The 19025-nt window shown below is 32.4% G+C and overlaps 1 protein-coding gene across 2 annotated transcripts; it reads right to left on the reverse strand.

The window, feature by feature from the left end:
* Positions 1-423: 423 nt before the first annotated feature.
* LOC139099947 (uncharacterized) lies at positions 424-17976 on the reverse strand. Of its 2 annotated transcripts, XM_070652490.1 has the most exons (3): positions 17194-17976; positions 2499-3596; positions 424-2387 (listed from the first exon to the last, which is right to left on the reverse strand). In XM_070652490.1, exons 1-3 carry the CDS (start codon positions 17216-17218, stop codon positions 1018-1020), a joined length of 2493 nt encoding a protein of 830 aa, XP_070508591.1. In that variant the 5' UTR covers positions 17219-17976; the 3' UTR covers positions 424-1017. The 2 variants fall into 2 exon arrangements, with proteins under 2 accessions (XP_070508591.1, XP_070508590.1); XM_070652489.1 differs by having other exon boundaries at positions 424-3596.
* Positions 17977-19025: the final 1049 nt, after the last annotated feature.

A 19025-nucleotide genomic window follows, 5' to 3' on the forward strand; every position in this document is an offset into this window, starting at 1 on the left:
GTCTATTTTTCATGCCATTCCTTGTATTTTGCTGGCATCGACGAAAAGTATTTTTAATTATTTTTAATCCGTTCTTTATTCCCTTTTATTGCTATGAAAAATTATGGAACTTTATTTTCGGCATTTTCTGCTATTTAAGGAATTTTTAAAGGGATGCTTTGTTTGAGGAAATAATGAGATATTTTAGACTTGACAATGTGGTTCGTTTTGTAGAGGACTAAGAGTCTGCAAATCAAATTTTGACTATTTTAAGGAAGAATTTTATGAAAAATCCATGATTAAGAATTAAATTTGAATTAAATTCCAAATTTCGACTTGAATTCCTGTTTCTTAAATGCATGCAGTTAAGGATGCATGCATCCATTTCCAATTCTGATCCCCAAAGCTACATGGATATCAAGTACGATTGCCATAACCCTTAATTTCGCCTTAAAAGATGACAAGACATCATAAAATTTTGAAAGAGCTGCTGCTACAGTACTTCCGCATAAAATTATTCTCCATTGTTCCTAAGTTCCTCAAAAGGACCCAAAGAATCGATAAATCTTCATTTCATTGAGTATCTCATTGATTATAAAAATCTTCTTCTAATTTGATGACTCCCCATCCAAAAATTTTCCCTTCAAGGCATTCAAAAAATATTCTCCTTTTGAGATTAATTTCATTCATTGCCAGCCAGCACAAAAAATACGCCAAAGTCATTTTGCATAAATCAAGACTTAATTTTCATTTTCTATTATTTGTTTACAGCAACAACCAAAAATGTCTTTTTTCCATTTCGAATAGGACGGTAGTGTGCAATACATTGTGGAATTTATTTTTTGCCTTTTTTTATGAAGAATAAAAGAAGAGAAATAAAGACGACGATGAAGAAAAACCGGAAAAAGTAAATAACGGACATAAAAAAATTTCATCACGTCAACATTTGTGAGTTCTGTTGGGTAAAGTGTAGTCAGTGGAACGAGAAAGTCACAGAGAGAATACAAAAAGAAGTAAAAAGGAATATGAAAAATTTATCTAGAGTGATACAAAGTCATTGGGCATGTGAATCGCTCCCGTTGCTGGTTGTTGACTTGCCTTTGGCGGTGGCGGCGGTGATAATTGCTCAAATTCCTCTGTCTGATGATGATATGGTGCTGATGTTAAATGATGATTAGATTTTTCACATTCATGATTTTGTAACTCCTCCTCATCCTCAAGTTCCTCATCGGGTATTGACAACGATGAGGTAGCGGTTCCGCCAATTGTTGTATTGCCCGAAGCCGTTACACGTAATCCCATATTATCACTTTTGAAACTACATGATACACATTTGTTATTTATATCAGTTGAAACTCCACTGCTACTTATTATTAATCCAGCCATACAATCAACATCAGTCTCAAACATCCTTGGCTTATCATAATTTCTCTTTGTATTCTTTAATATCGACACCGGTCCGGATTTTGATGTGCCAGAATTTAATAGCTTATTTCTTGGTAGTGTCGCATATGATTCTATATTGATCGGTACAATCTGTGACGTCGGTGCGATCGCTGACGAGACATTTGTCGACGATTGTTGTAACGATGATGATAATGATGTTGATAAATTATTGGCTGTTGATGAATTTTTTATACGATTTGGTACTATATTTAATAAATCTGGGTACATATTAAGTTCATTATCTAATGAATCTTGTGTAAGTGAGACAGAAATGAATATATTACCATACGGCGGTTGATTTGATGAATTTTGTACACTGTTGCCCGTGGCATTAGCAACGATTGGAGGTAAATTGTGTCTCAGATGTTGCTCCTGTTGATATAATTGACCGTTTATTATTGATGATGATGTCGTTGATGTTGGCACAGCAGCAATAGCCGACAGTGACGATTGAGTCGTTGCCGCTGATGTACAAAATTCAGGTGGAGGTGGCGGAAAGAGTGCAATGGATTGATTATATGGATTATATTCATCACCCATACGACGATGATGTTGCTGCAGGTGATGCTGTAAATTGTGTGGATGATGAAAATTCTCAATTGTTATTTGTACAGGCTCAAGTGCAATTATTGATGAGTCAGTTTTATTTGTTGCCGACGATGGTGTATTCAACATATCACCATAATCACGATCGCGATCATTTGTTGTCGTTATACTCAAGTCTAATAGCTTCTTCTCTTGGTCATTAAAGCTCACACTACCTTTTATATTCTTTTTTATGCGACGTCGCATCGCAACTTTACGGCACACACAAAATACTATGGAGATAAGTAAAAAGAATGTGATTGTCCCGAAGATGCCTACAACGAGGCCAAAGTACCAGAAATTATCATTATTCTTAATCAGCACATGTTCATAGCCGACTTCGGGCAATAGTAGTGATACATTCTGACTTGCATAACCTAAATCATTTCGTGCGAAACATGTATAAAAGCCAGCATTTAAATTCGTTATGTTGTATATTGATAAATTACTCCATATTTTATTATTATTATTTTTATTATTATTATTACCATTGCTATTTCCGTGAATATTGTTATTATTGATGTTATTGTTGTTGTTGTTGTTGATGTTGTTGATGCTAATTATATTATTGTTGATTCCACTGACAGCAATATTGTTACTATTTATTGCAACCGACGAAACTTGCGGCAATGATGGATTATCATTATTTGAATGCATTGGATCATCATTATCAATTACAACATTATCATTATCAATCTCTTTACCATCTAAATACCAACCAATTTTTGGTGGTGGATCGCCTGTCGTGTAACACTTAAATGTAATGTTTGATTCTAAATCACTTAAGCTTACATCCTCATTCAATATCTTTAAGATTGGAGCACAGCCAAAGGCATCTTCATGAATATTTTCCCAATGTTGATCTAATAGACTATATGGCGACTTACATTGTAAACTTATTCTATTTAGATTGTTTTTCACATACCAATTACGAAAATTTTTCAATTTACAATCACAATTCCATGGATTCTCGTCGAGTAGGAGAGTTTTTAAATTTTTCATATGATTAAATACCAAACCGGGTAAATTTTGTAGTTGATTTTGTTTTAAATCAAGATATTCTAGTAGCTCAACATTTGAGAATGTCGTCTCATCAATGCTGAATATGTCACAGCTGTGCAAATCGATTGTACGTAAATATGGTAAGGATGGAAATTGATCCGCTATAAGTTTCTTTATTGGATTACCATACAATAGCAATATCCTCAATCGATCATTGCCCGCAAATGTTTGCTTATCCAATTGTTCAATTTGATTCTCGCTCAGGTCAAGTTCGACAAGTATTTTTAAATCCTTAAATGTCTCTCGATGCAAATATTTTATATTTGATTTCTTTAAAAATATTTTTTGTAAATTTATCATACCAAGTGTCGTAAACTCTTCACGATTTAATGTCTGTATGTTATTTTCATTCATCATCAGCACCTGAATTTCTGTCGATAAATTTACTGGTAATTGCGTCAAGTTCAGCGAATTGCACAATGCTGATTTCTTTCCATTCATCCATTTACAGTGACATCCGATGGAACAGTTTAGTGTCCAATCAACACAATTGATTGTTTTTGTCACACAAAGTACTGCAAAAACTGTAAAGAAGACAATAAAGAACAGATTAAGGGGTGATGAAAAAAATTAACCCAATTTATTTGCAATCACGTTCCACAATTCATTCTAGCTGTCCCATCTTTGCCATTTATTGAGCGTAAAGTAAAGAAGAACTCTTGACAAACTAAATGAAAAGGATGTTTCAACAGAAAAGAAATCATAAACGATTATGTGGAATGAAATAAATGCTGAGATGCTCTTCGCAATAATGCTACAAACAGCAAACCAGTAAGAAAACTTTTTTAAACGCAAATTTAATGACGGCAGGACTCAAAGTACAATAATACTCAACGTTTTATAGCAGAAAAAAAGAACAGAAAACAAAGTTGCAAAAGAAAAACACGGGAAATGAAAATAAACACAAAGAAATTTTTAAATTAAAATAAAAGAGTATGAAATGGTCGGGGAAAGGAGGTTGGAAACGAATTTTTAGATGATTTTAATAATTTATGTTGAGATTATTCTAAGAAAGCATTAACAAAGAGTGGCACAATATGACGAACAGTATTTTTCGTCACAAAAATGGGTCAAAATTAGCCTTCCCAGTATCGTTTGAGGAACTTCGCATTTTATCTTTAATACGGTAACGTAGCAATGCTTTAACGAGTACGTTATGCTTTTCAGGATCGAGAAATTCCTCTAAAACTTGAACAGCATACCGTATTTGCTATAGCACCATTGTGTCGCCATATTAACGGAAACTCGCGTAGTTCCCGTGACGGTGGAATTGCTCTGGTACAATCTAGTTGATGTTTAATACTAAACTGCATAGAGTAACAAAGAGCCAATGCTTTAAAAATCAGAGATAAAACGACAATTTGTGTGCATTTCTCTTAAAAAATGCTAAATTTACTTCAAGAGTAAGCAAAAAAAATTGCGAATTGAAAGGAGCAAGTCAAGTTATATGTACTCAATCCCTCGAGTCAATAAAACTTAAGAAAATTACAAAAAAGTTTTCGGTATGTATAATTTTAATATTGAATGCACCCAATCTTAAATATTTGATTTTTAAGACGAATTCAATTACGAATTAAATCGAATTTTTTATTAATAAACTTTCTACAGGAATTATAATCCAGTTTATGTTGACCAGGAAGGGAATTTGAATGGCATAACTTTGAAATTTTCAAATTTATACACCATTGATAAGTAATTTCAATTGGACATTTCATTATCGATTGAATTTAGAACCAATTCAATTCAATTTAATTAATACCAATTCACTCAGAAGTTAAATTGAGTTCATAATAATATTTATTCAAGTATATCCAAAAATGTATTTTATTCTTAAAAATATAATTTTCTTCAACTTTCTCGCACAAGCACGAAGAAAATTAAAATTACAAATTACCTAATTCCGAATTCTCAAAAATTAATAGGACATTACAATTCATAAAATATTTAATGAGGACAGAGGAGTAATCAGAGAGTTTTTTGAAAAAGGACCTGACCGCATATTGAATTATGTTCTTTTCATAGTCATATATTTTCCGAAGCGACACAAATGAAGTTTGTGCAGTTTTCATTTGGTATTAATAAGAGAGGTTAAGAGGAGTCTTTAAAGTTACATAGAAAATCTAAGTCGACTTCGAGCTATGCCAATAGAAAAACACTTACAATAATTAATCATAAATACAATAATGTACGAATAATTGTCTATTACTCAGAGAAAGTACATCCCCCTACCTTAATAACCACCGCCCCTGGCTATGTCCCTGAACAGTTATTAAATTCCTAAGCTGCTTCTAGCAAATTCATTTTTAATAAGCTGGAAAGTTGTGCTATTTAAAAATGTCAGATGTTCCTTAAAACAAACAGCAAAAGTTCATTTCGGGGTCTTATTACAACAATTAATAAAGGTAGAACTTCTGTCAAAAAAAAAACAATATTTTCTTTATTGTACTATCATTTTAATTCCAATTCAGTGAAAAAGAATTGTAGCCGTAAATTAATGATTTAAGAAGAAGAGAAAAAAGGTAAAAGGACGAAAAAAAGTCTGAATGAATAATTTTCGTAAAACGCGATGGTTCCATAAGAATTTAATAACAACGCAAAAGGCTGATCTGAGGAATGGGGGTGTATTTGGGAGGAGGGGTTGTGGGGTTAAATTACAGTTTTTTGATGCAAAATCTTCGATTTTCTAAAGTTTTTCAAGAATGAAATCACAAAATGACCTAAATGTTTGCGATCCATGAAAGGAAGGAGGGGAGATGTGGGAATGGAGATTTCAAGCTACGCCTCTGTCCAGAAAAATTCAAAATTGACTCTGAATTTCTCTTGAAAAATTATTTCACAATATTGACACTCGAAATCAATTTTTGGATGAATACTTCAAAACTATAGCAATAAGAGGTCTTCAAACCTTTTTTATTTGCTTTAATTTTCTCCGACGAAGCTCAAAGCTTAAAGCATCTTCAATATCTTATAAAATATTTAATTAGTAAAAAATCTCGAATATTCACTCTTAATTGAAATTTCACATTGACGACAATCCGTCCTCGAAAGATTTCTTTATCAATTCATTAGAAACTTTTCCTACAGCACATCCACCTACAGGAACTGTTAAAGAATTTATATCAAGACGACTACAAAATATAAATTGATAATTCCTCATAAACTGTAAATCTTCTTCACAAAAATTTCCAAGAAAATCTCAAAAAAGTTTCCATTTTAAATATGAAAATATAAGGCAGAGAAGTGAAAAGAGGCACAAAACTTTTTCAATTCAATTTTTCTTCGCCGTTGAAAATATAAGAATAAGAAAGGCAGGCGAATACATTCTTGAATGATAAAGTTATGTCAATTGCTTTATCATCGTTTGAGAAAAAAATGCTTCCTTTCCACGGGGTTATTTGATAATAAAACTTTTTTTGTTCATTCTTTATGTCCTTTTGACCCGAGCAACCGAAATTTTGACGTAGGCTGTGATGTAATTGAGTGTTGTGGATTAATATTTGAGTTATTACTCAATAACTTACCGGGTAAGTTTTCTTGAGTAATCTGTGGACATTTCTTATTGATTTGACAACATTTATTAAATTTTTTTATTGGAACTTCTGTTTTTGTCATCTTTTGCCACCAGGAATATTAGAATTTTTGGTTTATAATTACGACAGCCATAGCCATAGTAATAAAATGTCAAAATTAATGAACGAATTCAAACACCTTTTATGGATGTAATTGCCAATGGCCAAAAAGTAATAACATTTCACTGTCACTCATGTTGATGCTCATTGCCATTTACAGTAATCAACAATGTCCCCTCAATGTTTTCATTTAAATTTAATGCTTGTTAGCAGAGTCTGATGATATTGTTTGAGGCGATTTATGGGAAAAAAATGTAATATTTTTTTTGTATTTTTAGAGCACATGACATGAATGAGGGGAATTAGTAATCAGCTTTGGTATGAGCCATTTTGAGTTTTAATTGAAAATTTTGCTAATTGATGATCATTTGGGTTTGGCAAAAAAATAAAATACTATGAATTGTTATAATAATTCGATAAGCAGCCTAACAGACATAGAGACCTGAGGAACAAAACAGTAACAGCATTGACCTAAATAGTTTGACTATCCTGAAAAAATATCTCTCATCCATTTTGTATGATTTTAGATAAATCTCAAAACATCTGTTTTATGAGAGACATTCCTGTGAAAAATCATAGAGACGCAGATGGATCTTCAACACTATTTATTTTTGAGGAACTCTTTTAAATTAGCTAGGGTTTTCCGAAGCAACAATTTGAAATTTTTAATAATGAAGGGTAATTGAAGTGTCAAATCCTTAAGGTATCAAGCTGCAATTTTAGTATTTTGGACTAAAGCTTGGATTTCGCGACTCAATAAAGTTCGGGCAACACTGTTCTACACTGCATAGAGCTCACAGATCTCTAAAGTTCTACACTACTAATGAATCACAAAGATAAAATGAATTAACTGATAATTGACACTGGATATTTCCAAAATATTTACGATTATTACAATGGATTAGTCAGTTTTTAGTGAATTTATCTGCATATTAAGATAGTCTATAATAGTCCCCATTTCTACCCATTACAAACAAACAAAAACATTCTTCCATCCTTAAAAAGTAACTTGAAAGTAGCCATAAAACCTTTGCAAAATTATCTCATTACTGCTTAAACAAACACATTCATATGCGAAGCAGAATGATGCCAATCATCATAATCTTGTTAAGTACATTTCACTAATTATCAAATGGCGACCATACAGAAGCTTATAATAATTAAATATGTCTCTCGGACAACAAAATAATGGAAATTTTGCAAACAATTTTTCTGAGCAATTAAGGCAACAACGAGAAGAAATGTTGAAAGGAAGAAGAAGAAGAAGCAAAAAATGTAGAAATGAAAACAGCAAAGTACTTGAAAATGAAGATGATAAAGCAAAAGAAAAGAAAAAGTCCCAGTTTTAGGGAGATGAGAATCTGAGGCATAAATATGATGAAGAAAATTCATTTTTATTGGGCAATAGAAAGAGGAAAGAGTACGGCTAGAGAAAAAAAAGTTGCTGAAAGTAGTTGGAATGACAACGAGACAAAAATCTTTTTCCATTTCCCACACACATAGCTCTACAGTCACATCTTTTTCCCATCTTCAATCGAGTCGACAAAAAAGTTTTGGTCTGAATGTCTCCCTACATCGGTCATTAAAGCATATCTTTTTTTATACATGTGTGGATACATACATATATGTTGAGTCAATATGGCATATGAGGGTTACATTTGCCGCGTATGAGGAATTTTTATTCACTTTTTTTTTGTCTTTTTATTTTCTTTGCGATATGAAGCATAAGAAACTTTCTTTTTTTTTGTAAGGAGACAATAATTTTTCTTCTTGCCTTTTTATTATAAGGAAGAGCTTTTAGCAACTTTTTGCATTTAGTCTGTCAATCATTTTGCTTATCCCTATGCAATGTGAATAGAATATTATCTTAACTGCTTATTCCATACTTGTCGTAGCAACCTTTAATCATCCAAAAACCAGAAACGCTATGTCAATTTTTCAGTACACAAAAATCAAGGGTTTCCAGAACTCCACTAGAAAATGTATGTAGGGGTTTTTGGAGTGTAGTCTATTTCATACAAATTTCATAAATGCGTACCACGTATATTTCCAAGTGGAGAATATAATAAAACGGTTGATTGGTTATGGATAAAGTTGTGTGGGGTTTCTGTTTGTGGATGATTCAAGGCTACATCGACTTGTACTAAATAGGCTATTTAAAGATGCATCTTTAGCAACAACTATGCTCAATTGGAATTTATATTTTAAAGAAAAATTTGATTCATTCCTTTAAGACACCATGAGGTCAATTTCCAATTCACATGAATTGAAAAAGGACATGTGAAGAAGTCCTGTGCTAAATTAAATCAGGAAATCAAGAAATCAGTCATCATGTCGACGTTGGGGACTTGCGGACATGTTGGTCTGTTCGGGTGATCGTTGGATCAGTGTATAAGTATTAAGTATTGAAAAACGTAACAAACACGTAGTTAAGCCACTATGACTCATAATTGTAGGCATACTTTTCAACTGTTTCTGTTTTTAACAACTCTGACTAGGATGGATCGTATCCCTATCTTATCTTTAACATAGAGAGCCTTAGCAAGCAAAAAGCATCCTCTTGAGACCAGAGTAAGCTAAGAGCATCTTAGCAAGCATGCTTAACTAGTATAATTAAGGAGAGCATGCTCTTGAAACCATATTATTTGCTTGTTAGAAAAAGCTCCGTTTTTGAACTTTAAGGGTCCCAAAAAATGCGCATTACATGATCATGTGTGAACAATACTCAAACTAGCTTCTTCCCTCCATTCTCTTATATCTCATTTAAATGCCGAAAACTAAGGAAAGAAAAGAAGCAAAAAAAAATTGTTGAAATGTCATGAAAATGAAGCTTGTGTGTGAAGTAATGCGGATGAATGTCACATAAAACAAGAAGATGAAGCAAGGAAGTAAAAGATCTTCGGTAAAAAAAGGCAAGAATGAAAATTATCGTAGGCATCATCTCCACAGTGTATGCTTTTGTCTCCATCCATTCTTTTTTATTTACATAAAGTTGTCTATTTTTATTTTCATTTCTTCTCTCTCACTCTCTCTCTTGTCGTCAGTTCTATTTTTCTTTCCCATGTATTCCTCTGTGCTTATTCTTAATGTATGAACATTCTTTCAATATACACGAAGCTAACGATGCTCTTTGTGTAATTATTTAAAAGCTTTGACAGAACATTTTCTTACAAGTGTTGAATTATTCGCTTACATTCTTCTTGTTCCTCTTAATATCCACTAGTTTTTCTTCTTTATTACAGTAAATGTTTCATGAATTGTTCGACACTGTGAGGAGAGAAGAAAAATAATGAAAAGGTCGCAAATTACCAAATGGAAGATTAAACAAATGAGGTTTTTGTTTGTCTTCCTTTTCTTTTCTTTTTTGGAATGGATGTATATAGATTGTACGGAGATATACTTAGATGCCCCTCATCCATAATGGTACACGTGCTTTCATAGAAATATTCAAGGATCTTGTATCAAAGTTTTTCTTATTTTATTACATGCTGTGAGCTTAATGCATTCTTCTTAATATGAATTAGAGTTTAGTACTCGGCCCAGTTTCCAATGAATTCAAGCGTATACTACAGCTTCAATAGCAGTTAAAGATGGATTCTTAAGATTTCGTGGAATTGGAATTCAAATGAGAAGCTCTCGCAAAAAGCAGGCCAGCAAGACATCAACAAGGAGATACAGATGTAATTGCTGGATGAAATCCACCAGGGGAAACGGTAAGGAAATGGCGAGCAGAAGGTCCAAAAGCTACTTGGCGCTCAACAGTGATGAAAAAAGGCCAGCTCAACGTGCGAACAGAGAATTTGTACAAACTAGGTGACAAAGCCAGCAAATGGAGAGCCTATTTTGTAACCTAAGCTCCACATGGGAAAATGGTCACAGTAAGTTAGTAACTCGTTCCATCTTCTTCTTGTCGAGACTCAACTATCTATCATCTGATACAGACATAATTTCATCAATCGTATTTAATTATCGATATAAGAAGTAATCAATAATCCATTTAGGTCACATGACAATTATCTACACAACAAATCGTTTAATTTTACATGTGGAGATTTATGTTATTTGGATAAAGCCCTGAATGGCTCTTTAATACGTCTATAACATGAAATATGAAGTAAATTCCAAGAAGTACCATAAAGCATTTTAATAAAATATTCCATCAAAACAACAGCATTAAGCAATTTCTCAAAATAAAAATGAAAACCGATTATATACACAAAAGATAATATATCCTATGCTACAAAATTTATGATATCGTCATCATTATCTATCAAAAATAAGATCTTAATAATTTATGACAAAAATACTTTTCAAAACAACTCCAAAAGCATCAATTACGGAAGTAATTGAATATTCATAAAGAGATTCAGGTTATTTTTAATATGACTTAAATAAGGAGGAATTAATCGATCATAAAATTAATCAATATTCATGAAGACTCATTAGCAGTTGTTGTTGTATCATTATGCTAAAAAATTGATAAACTTTGTCATCTATGATGCAACAAACACCTTTTCATGATTAACATTGGAGTTCTTGACAGAATAAATTCACCTTCTATTTTATGCTCGTTTAATTTTAGGATTGAATTATTTAACGAAAGGGTTCTACCTAGAGCGACAAAAGTGAAGAAGGCTATGGCTTAGCTTTAAGCTATAGATGACCCTCAACACACCTCCATGGAAAAATATTTAAAAATTCTTACCAAGAATTTCAATTCTAAATTTAGTCAAAAATGAAATATGCAAGAATAAAGTATACCTACAATAGGGGGGTCGTTGACTTGTTATGTAACGCAAAGACCGACTATTAGAAATTCTAACTTAGTGGGCAGCTTGTGTGGAGTGTGAAATGATATGAACCGTATATCGTGTGTGGTTTCAATCAAACCTCGATGATTGCCATGAATAATAGAAGATTGCCAACCACTGGAGTTAGGCATAACAAAATCTCAATAGAAAATTGCTACACGTAACATAATCTATCAGCCCACCTCCCAAAAAACGTTACTTAATAAGCAAAGGGCTCTCAGGTAAATCACATTTTTACACGGAATTTTGCAAAAGAAAACAAACTTTTTCAATCATGATGAAGCCGAGAAGCTGAGATATTTTTAGCGAAATTAAAGAAATGAGAAAATATATTGTGCCGAGTAAGAGGCCTAATAATAAGAAGACATTAATTCGATACTCAAATATTCTTGATTGAATGAATGACTAGCTTATTTCTGTAGCAACGAAAGATTTCCACTTTAATCATCTTAAACAATTTTTTAACCTGAGCTGAGATGAATAATAATCATCCAATTTATTAAATGTTCAGCACCTTAAATTGTACAACAAAAAATTTAAGCTTTAACATCCGACAGTTTATTGATTTATGTTTTTATATTTTTATTGATTTTCAACATACAAACAGTTTTATGAAATATCATGTTGCTTAAACATACATACAATTTAACAAACGAGCCTCTTTTCATACAACATTCACGTGTGCTATGCAATATGTTCAATAAATGATTGATAAGCCTTTCAATGTAAAAAGAATTTTGTCTTTTGTCAACATGAAAATTTAGTATTAACACTAGGGGGTGCGAAAGCTGAAGGGAACAGAATTTGTTATTTTTGGAAATTTGCTAAATTTGCAGACAAAAATTGCAGGTGCGCAGCCTTGGACGAATTATAAAGTGCAGCCGAGCCGCAAGCCTGTACATCTACAACTCATGAAATGTAAGCCTGAGGTCACTAAACGAACCCCTAAAATTTAGTGATGGTTGAATTGCCAAATTAAGGAAAGCAACCTTTCATGAACAGCACAACGTATTCGCTAGGGAGAGTATTGCTAGGGTGAGGAATTCGAATATCAAAGTTTGACTCTGAATCTTACTAAATGTCAAGTGCATGCCTTCTCGTTGTATTATCTGTCCCCATCAAATTCACAGCTGATGACCGAGCTCTGTGCTGGGATTTGAGCTTGAAAGGATAGATTAAAAGCATATTCAAGCCATGCCTAAAGGGTGGCCCCACAATCAGGAAAGAAATGTTATGGTTTACACCCAACATGTACAAAGAAAGCACCATAATCAAAATAGGGTACGGCATTTTCGTCATTTCAAAGTCAACAAATGAAATTGCCCTGACTATAACAATTACTGATTTTGACCCATTTTTGAGGAAAACTGCGACTCGCCACTATGTTCAAATTTAAGTTGAATGAAGTTTAAAGGTAGTTCGTTATTACACCGATTTGGTCACAAATCAAAACTCTGATCTTAAATATGTAGACAGAGTTAAACATTAATATGACATTATGAGCTCTAGAGAATTCTAACTGACTTTATTTAATTTTCCACTGAGGCATCACCCACCTGATATGTAACATTCTTATTTAATTTTCAATTTCGTTCAGTAAAGTTATTTGATGAAATTGCCTCCTACATCTTTTTTTAGTGAATTATATCACATCCATCCATTTTTTCCGTTCTCCCACCTTCATCGAAATTTACATCCTGCGTTACTCGAAGAATATAGAATCTATATGTATACACAGCGTAAATGTAGACATCCGTACACAAAAAATGTATTCAAGAGTAAGTTTATTTCATTATTTTATGCTTCTTATTGTCAATAAAATATTCATGAACGACATTTAAACTAAGAAGTAAGAAAGCATTTGTATTGTTTTCTGTTCCTTTAACTTTGTTACTCATCATCCGACAAATTTTCCCTACAAATAATTCACAATCGAATGGAATGTTGTAGCTGAACGATAGCGATAGAATGTTTGAATTCATAAAATATTATTGCGTTGAGTAGTAGAGTAATGTAGGAGGATGGGGGGGGGGTAAAGGGTGAGCAATTTATGCCTAGATGTATTTGAATGTGGAAAATATCTTTTTCTTGCCATTTTCCTTTTTTTATTTCATTTTATGTACACTATATGTATACCAGTGAGACATAGTCGATGTCGTGAGTTGTAGAAGAAACATTTTGCAAAATGACTCAAATAGCTGCCGCATCTATTTCACATCTTTTTATTACCATCACGATTTGAGTGAAAAATATGCGTAATTTTGAAATAACAAAATTTATGATTCAATTTTTTTGACATTTATTGTATGAAAATGGCACATGGATGTATGTATGTACACGACTGAATATGCCTATGTTAAGTTACCATAGGTATGAGTTGGCATAGCAAATAGATTTATGAACGATGATAGAATAGAGATTATGTGCGAACGGAGAATAACAACCTATAGGTTTCGATCAATTTAATCGATTTTCATGTCATCATAAATTTAATTGAATATTTTTCCATTAATTTGTTAAGCTCTCTTCTTCTATCCGTCTCACTTTCTTCTCATTTCCCTATTTAATCTAATCGTTTCTTGTTACGTGTGAACTTGTGGTTTTGTGCAAATCAGGGCTGGAATTATTGATGATTGGAGTTTTGAAGATATTGATTCTGATTTAATACCAAAATCCGACTCTCGCCTGGAAAGACTCTGGCATTTAAATACCGAATCCGGTACCAAGCCAGAGTCATGTAAGCCAGTGACCGGATTTTCAATCGATTAATCAACTAGGAATATTCGGAACTGCTGTATCATCGTGTTAATAAATAGCAAAAACATCAAAATGATGTGGAAGTGCCTTAACGACACCATGACAGCTGATATTCCTTTTTTTGATCAACAAATTAGATTATCCGTTCGGATATACATTCATAAATCCAGAAAGAAACATTTTAAAGATAAACATTGGACTTTTTTTGATGATTATATATCTGTTGCGTAATTAATCTCTAATTAGACACCCCAAACCCTAATTCATTTACTACAGTAACTCGTTTTCAACGCTGTTCCTGCATATTACATAAACTCTCACATGTACACTAAAGACAAGAAAATAAGTAATACGGATATAAGCATATTAAGATGTGAAGAAAGATAAACATTAACTCAATATAGGCATAAAATTTTCATCACCATGCTGATGATAAGCATAAATTAAAAGGTTTGTTTATCCATAATCTGCTGATGAGAAAATTTTCTTCTTTTTCCATTCCCTTCACGCCTTTTTTTCAAGAAAGAACTTAAAGACTTTTTCTTCCTTTTCGAAAATATTTTTAAGTACTTTTCCTTTTTCTTCATTTCCTTCGCATGGAATTAAGAGAAAAAAATTCTTTTAATGTAGAAAATTTTTCTTTATAAGAACAGTTTCATTGAAATATCTTAAATTAAATGAGTTGAGTGGAATTGGAGTAGTTTGTGAATGAGGTGATACTTTTAGAGGGATGGAAGATCTGGAGCAGAATCTTGTCTCCCTTACCATGCCCTAACATACAAAGAGCATGCTTTTGAAAGCTTGCTCACCTTAAATACACTAGATTGCCTGCTAAGGTCGGTTAATTGATCCAAAATCCGGTACCAGGCCAGCATGACTTTAGCATTAAATCAAATCCGACACCACGTCAGAATCCCTCCAGCCTGGAATCAGATTTTTAGTCAATTATCCTATCTTGGATAATTTTGTGCATCACATCATTTATGAACGACCCCATGTAGTGTTCCTCGTGTAAAACTTCCTAAGAGTGTTAAATTAAATATTACAGATACACTCAACCAAACTGAGATCGTAAATGTTAGTAGACATTAAATTTTAAAATATTGATGAGCCTCAGATGTTTAGCGAATATTGAGTTTTTGAGTCCTTTTAGAAAACTTAATCGATTTGCTTTTTAAGTGAACTTTTTTCTTCTAAATTAGAAAACCCTCGAAAAAAAATCAGTAAATGAAGCAATATTCTTAGATGTTAGATCCATCCGTTAAGCATAAACCCACAATATTTTTATGCTCAACTGACAGCTGTCAATGTAAATATTGCTTCTAAAAATTCGTTGGTATAAAGCTGATAGAAATATAAACCTTGAAATGTGCTAGATCTCATCATAAAAATTTGTGCATGAATATGCCATAGCATGAAGAATGTAAATATTTACACTGAAAATTTCCTTCCCCTATTTCTTGTTCAAGCAAGTGAGTAAAAAAGAATATTATGTGCCTCATAAAGAGTCCATGTACGTACACACACCATAATATGCAGAATCTTTGCCATTTATTGCCATCAAGGCAAAGAAAATTTCCTTTTATATCGTAATCAATAAAAATATCAAATGACTGAACATATGTGTTAAAAATAAAGCAGTTAAAATCGCTAATGGCTTCAAGATATGAACAGAACTGATGTTAAAAGTATCAAGTGTTCTCACACTCAAAATCGTAAAAAAAATTCCAGCTTTCTCGACATAATGTAGCATCTAATAGGTAATATGATATCTTTTGAGAAATGTCCAAGATTATTATTGTTCTTTTATTCACTAGAGCTTGTCAAAAATGGACAACATTTTATGTGAGTTAAGTGGTGAAAAAGGGACGGGACATAGAAAAATTCATAAAATATTAAAAAGGATTTCATAAGAAGAATTTTTTTTTTGTGTTGGTCCTTTCCGAAAATGTCAAGATAAGCACAAAAACTTGGACAAAATAGAAAGTTTTACTACTTAAAATAAGATTTTAAAAAAAGTAACTGACTTCCGTGCTGAAGAATTTTAAATTTCAAAAATGTTGGTGTAAAGTAATGGGATACTGCAATATTGGGGCTATATTTTATGGTATCCGAACATAGAACTCTACTTTTAAATGAGGATTAGCAAAATTTTGTGTCGCAGCATACATGTTGTCCAAAACTGTAATGATTTATTCCAAAAATCACTAGCAAATTGAAGAATTTTTCCGAAATTATGGTTCAATTGGGAATTTTTGTCTCTCTTGCATTTAGTTATGGCATTACAAGGCTAAAATAGGACATAAGAGTTTTTGAGGCAAATTTTTCAACTCCTTTCCCTTTTCGCAACAAATCTTATCCATCGCCCCTTGAGAGCGTTAACTAATATTTAAATGTCCTTACAGTAAATATATTCAAGCTCTTCAGTAAATACTACAATGAGAATAAAAACATTCAAAGACATTATCAAGGATATGAGGACATTATCATTGTGCAATAGGGATGCATCCGGAAAATGCAAAAGAACAACGATCTCAGTACCTATTTGTTTTGACGGACCATAAACTATTTCCTTAAATTTCAATTAGGTTTTCCAACTAGGCTCCGTTTGGCGTCCATTTGGCTGCCAATAATAGGGGGTATAGATAGGCTGCCATTGTTTGGGAGTAAAGCGTTTAAAGGACCATGAACCATATGTTGTAGAATTCATTCAATTAAGTCATATCCTACATTGTTTTTACAAAAACAAAATTAAAATGTCAAAAAAAGAAACAAAATAATGCTTCCATAAAATATGCGTGGAAGTCGACCCCTCAACCAAAAAAAAAAAGAAGTAGACATGGTATGGAACGTGAAAGCTTCTTATTATGAAAAACAAAGTTTTTTTGATGGTCGTGCTGGGAGAAAGAAAATAAGTAACTTACCTATTAGCACATTATAAACGCACATTTTCGTAGCATATTTTGTGATGGTTTGGCTTTATGCTCACACACTGTCTCTGTTGTATTATATTTTTGTTTTTGTTGCGCCCCACACACACACTTTTGTATATTAAAAAGGTAAATTTATATCTTTGTGCTTCTTTTCACAAAAGTGCCACTCAGAAATGTCATAAAACTCTTTGCAAAAGTTACCATCAACACTTTATATTATGTATATACATTTAGGAGTGTGTACAAGACTTTACACGACTTTTATTTTTTGCCTCTCACTTCACACTTTTTTTAACTTTAGTTGCGATTAATTATTCATTTAAAATGATGCTCATAGTGTACTTAATGCTGTCGTCCTTTTCATTCAGTCAACGAGTGATTGTGGGAAATGCAAAAGGCATTGCAGAAAAGCATTCAAGTTTCCACGTCATATCACGACTATATTATAACTTTCTTCCTGCCTCTTTTTATTTCATATCACTGCAGATATAATTTTTTTCTGCTTTTCTCTTTGCTTCATGCTTTTTACATTCACGGAGCGAGAGCATCGTATGCACACAATATTATGAACGAGCAAAAATTTCTTTATTTAAATTTTCATTCCTTTTTTTTGTTTCTTTTACACTTGTTTATCTAACCATAAAACTAGCACAATACAATAGCTATGGTGTGAATTGGAGATATCCTCTGTTGAGCTATCCCTTCCACTTTCTTCTTTGCTCTGTTTATTCTGAATTTTAATACAGTCTCAACTCCTTTTTATTATTTACTTTGTATTGCTCCTGCAACTGAATTCAGACTCGAGTTGTGATGAAGTTTGTCTGTAAAAAAATATAAAAAATGGAATGAAAATGAGTTAAATATTTAAAGCTACTTTGAGTGTAATAAATCGCTGTATAGCATAACAATGCTTACAAGTTGTGCAAATTTGCTTTCTGCATTTACAGTAAATTTTTTTCTTTTTTCAGTCACAAACTAATTGCTTGAGAAATACGAAAAAATTATGTTGATGCACAATGAATAAACTGGAAAAATGAAAAGTTTTTTTCTTTTTAGAGCACAGAAAAAGTTTTTTCTTTAATTTCTTCATCATCAACGTTCATTACAAAGTCAGATATACATTTTTGACGTAATTATCATGTTATTGCCAATTCGAGACAATTTTTATTGCTAGGGATTTTCTTTTCGTTGAGCTCATGATAAACTTTTATGTAGTTTAAACTGCTTATTGTTGTCATAGTAATATATGATAGAGATTTCTGTGGATTTTGTGCTACTTATCGTTTTTAGGAGAATTCTTGTGACAGTCTACAATTATTTGAGGATATAAAAAAAGGATTGTTAAAATTTGGCATGAAGATTGTCTGTTTAAATGTAAAAATTACTCTAATTAATTCTGCTATTTAGGTTCTGTTTGAAATAAATTCCTAGCAGAAAATAAGCATGCCCACCTGAAGGGGTTGGCTCATGAATGAACTTAATCAATATTATTGAACATGGTCAATTTTGCGAGTAAACTCACAAGCATGCCCCTTCTCTGTTCGGGAATATGTGGCATAAGTAGGTCAGGAAAGCAGTATCGCTCAGGCACATTAACAGGCAAAGATACCACTTCTAGGTACCTTATTGGTCTTTCTGGATCATGAAAATATGTTGTTTGCCCGTTAAGGGTATCATCAATACTTTAATTAGGCCCTTCCTCCCTTGTTACAAAACTTCCATGCAAAGAAACTTTACTGTAATATTTGACCGTTTCCTACCCTTTTTCTATCATGTTTAAGATATTCATGTGATCAAAAGCGCTTAGAAAACTTTTAAAGAAA

The sequence above is a fragment of the Chironomus tepperi genome, unplaced genomic scaffold, assembly GCF_022539635.2.
Source record: "Chironomus tepperi strain 1889 unplaced genomic scaffold, CSIRO-AGI_Ctep_v1 contig_48, whole genome shotgun sequence".
In the NCBI taxonomy this organism is placed as follows: Eukaryota; Metazoa; Arthropoda; class Insecta; order Diptera; family Chironomidae; genus Chironomus; species Chironomus tepperi.

Coding starts and splice junctions, on each gene's coding strand:
- LOC139099947 (XM_070652489.1), bottom strand. CDS start 17,218: ATGTGCGTTTATAATGTGCTAATAG. Junction 3,597..17,193: donor CGTTTATAATGTGCTAATAG/GTAAGTTACTTA, acceptor TCTTCTTTACAG/TTTTTGCAGTACTTTGTGTG.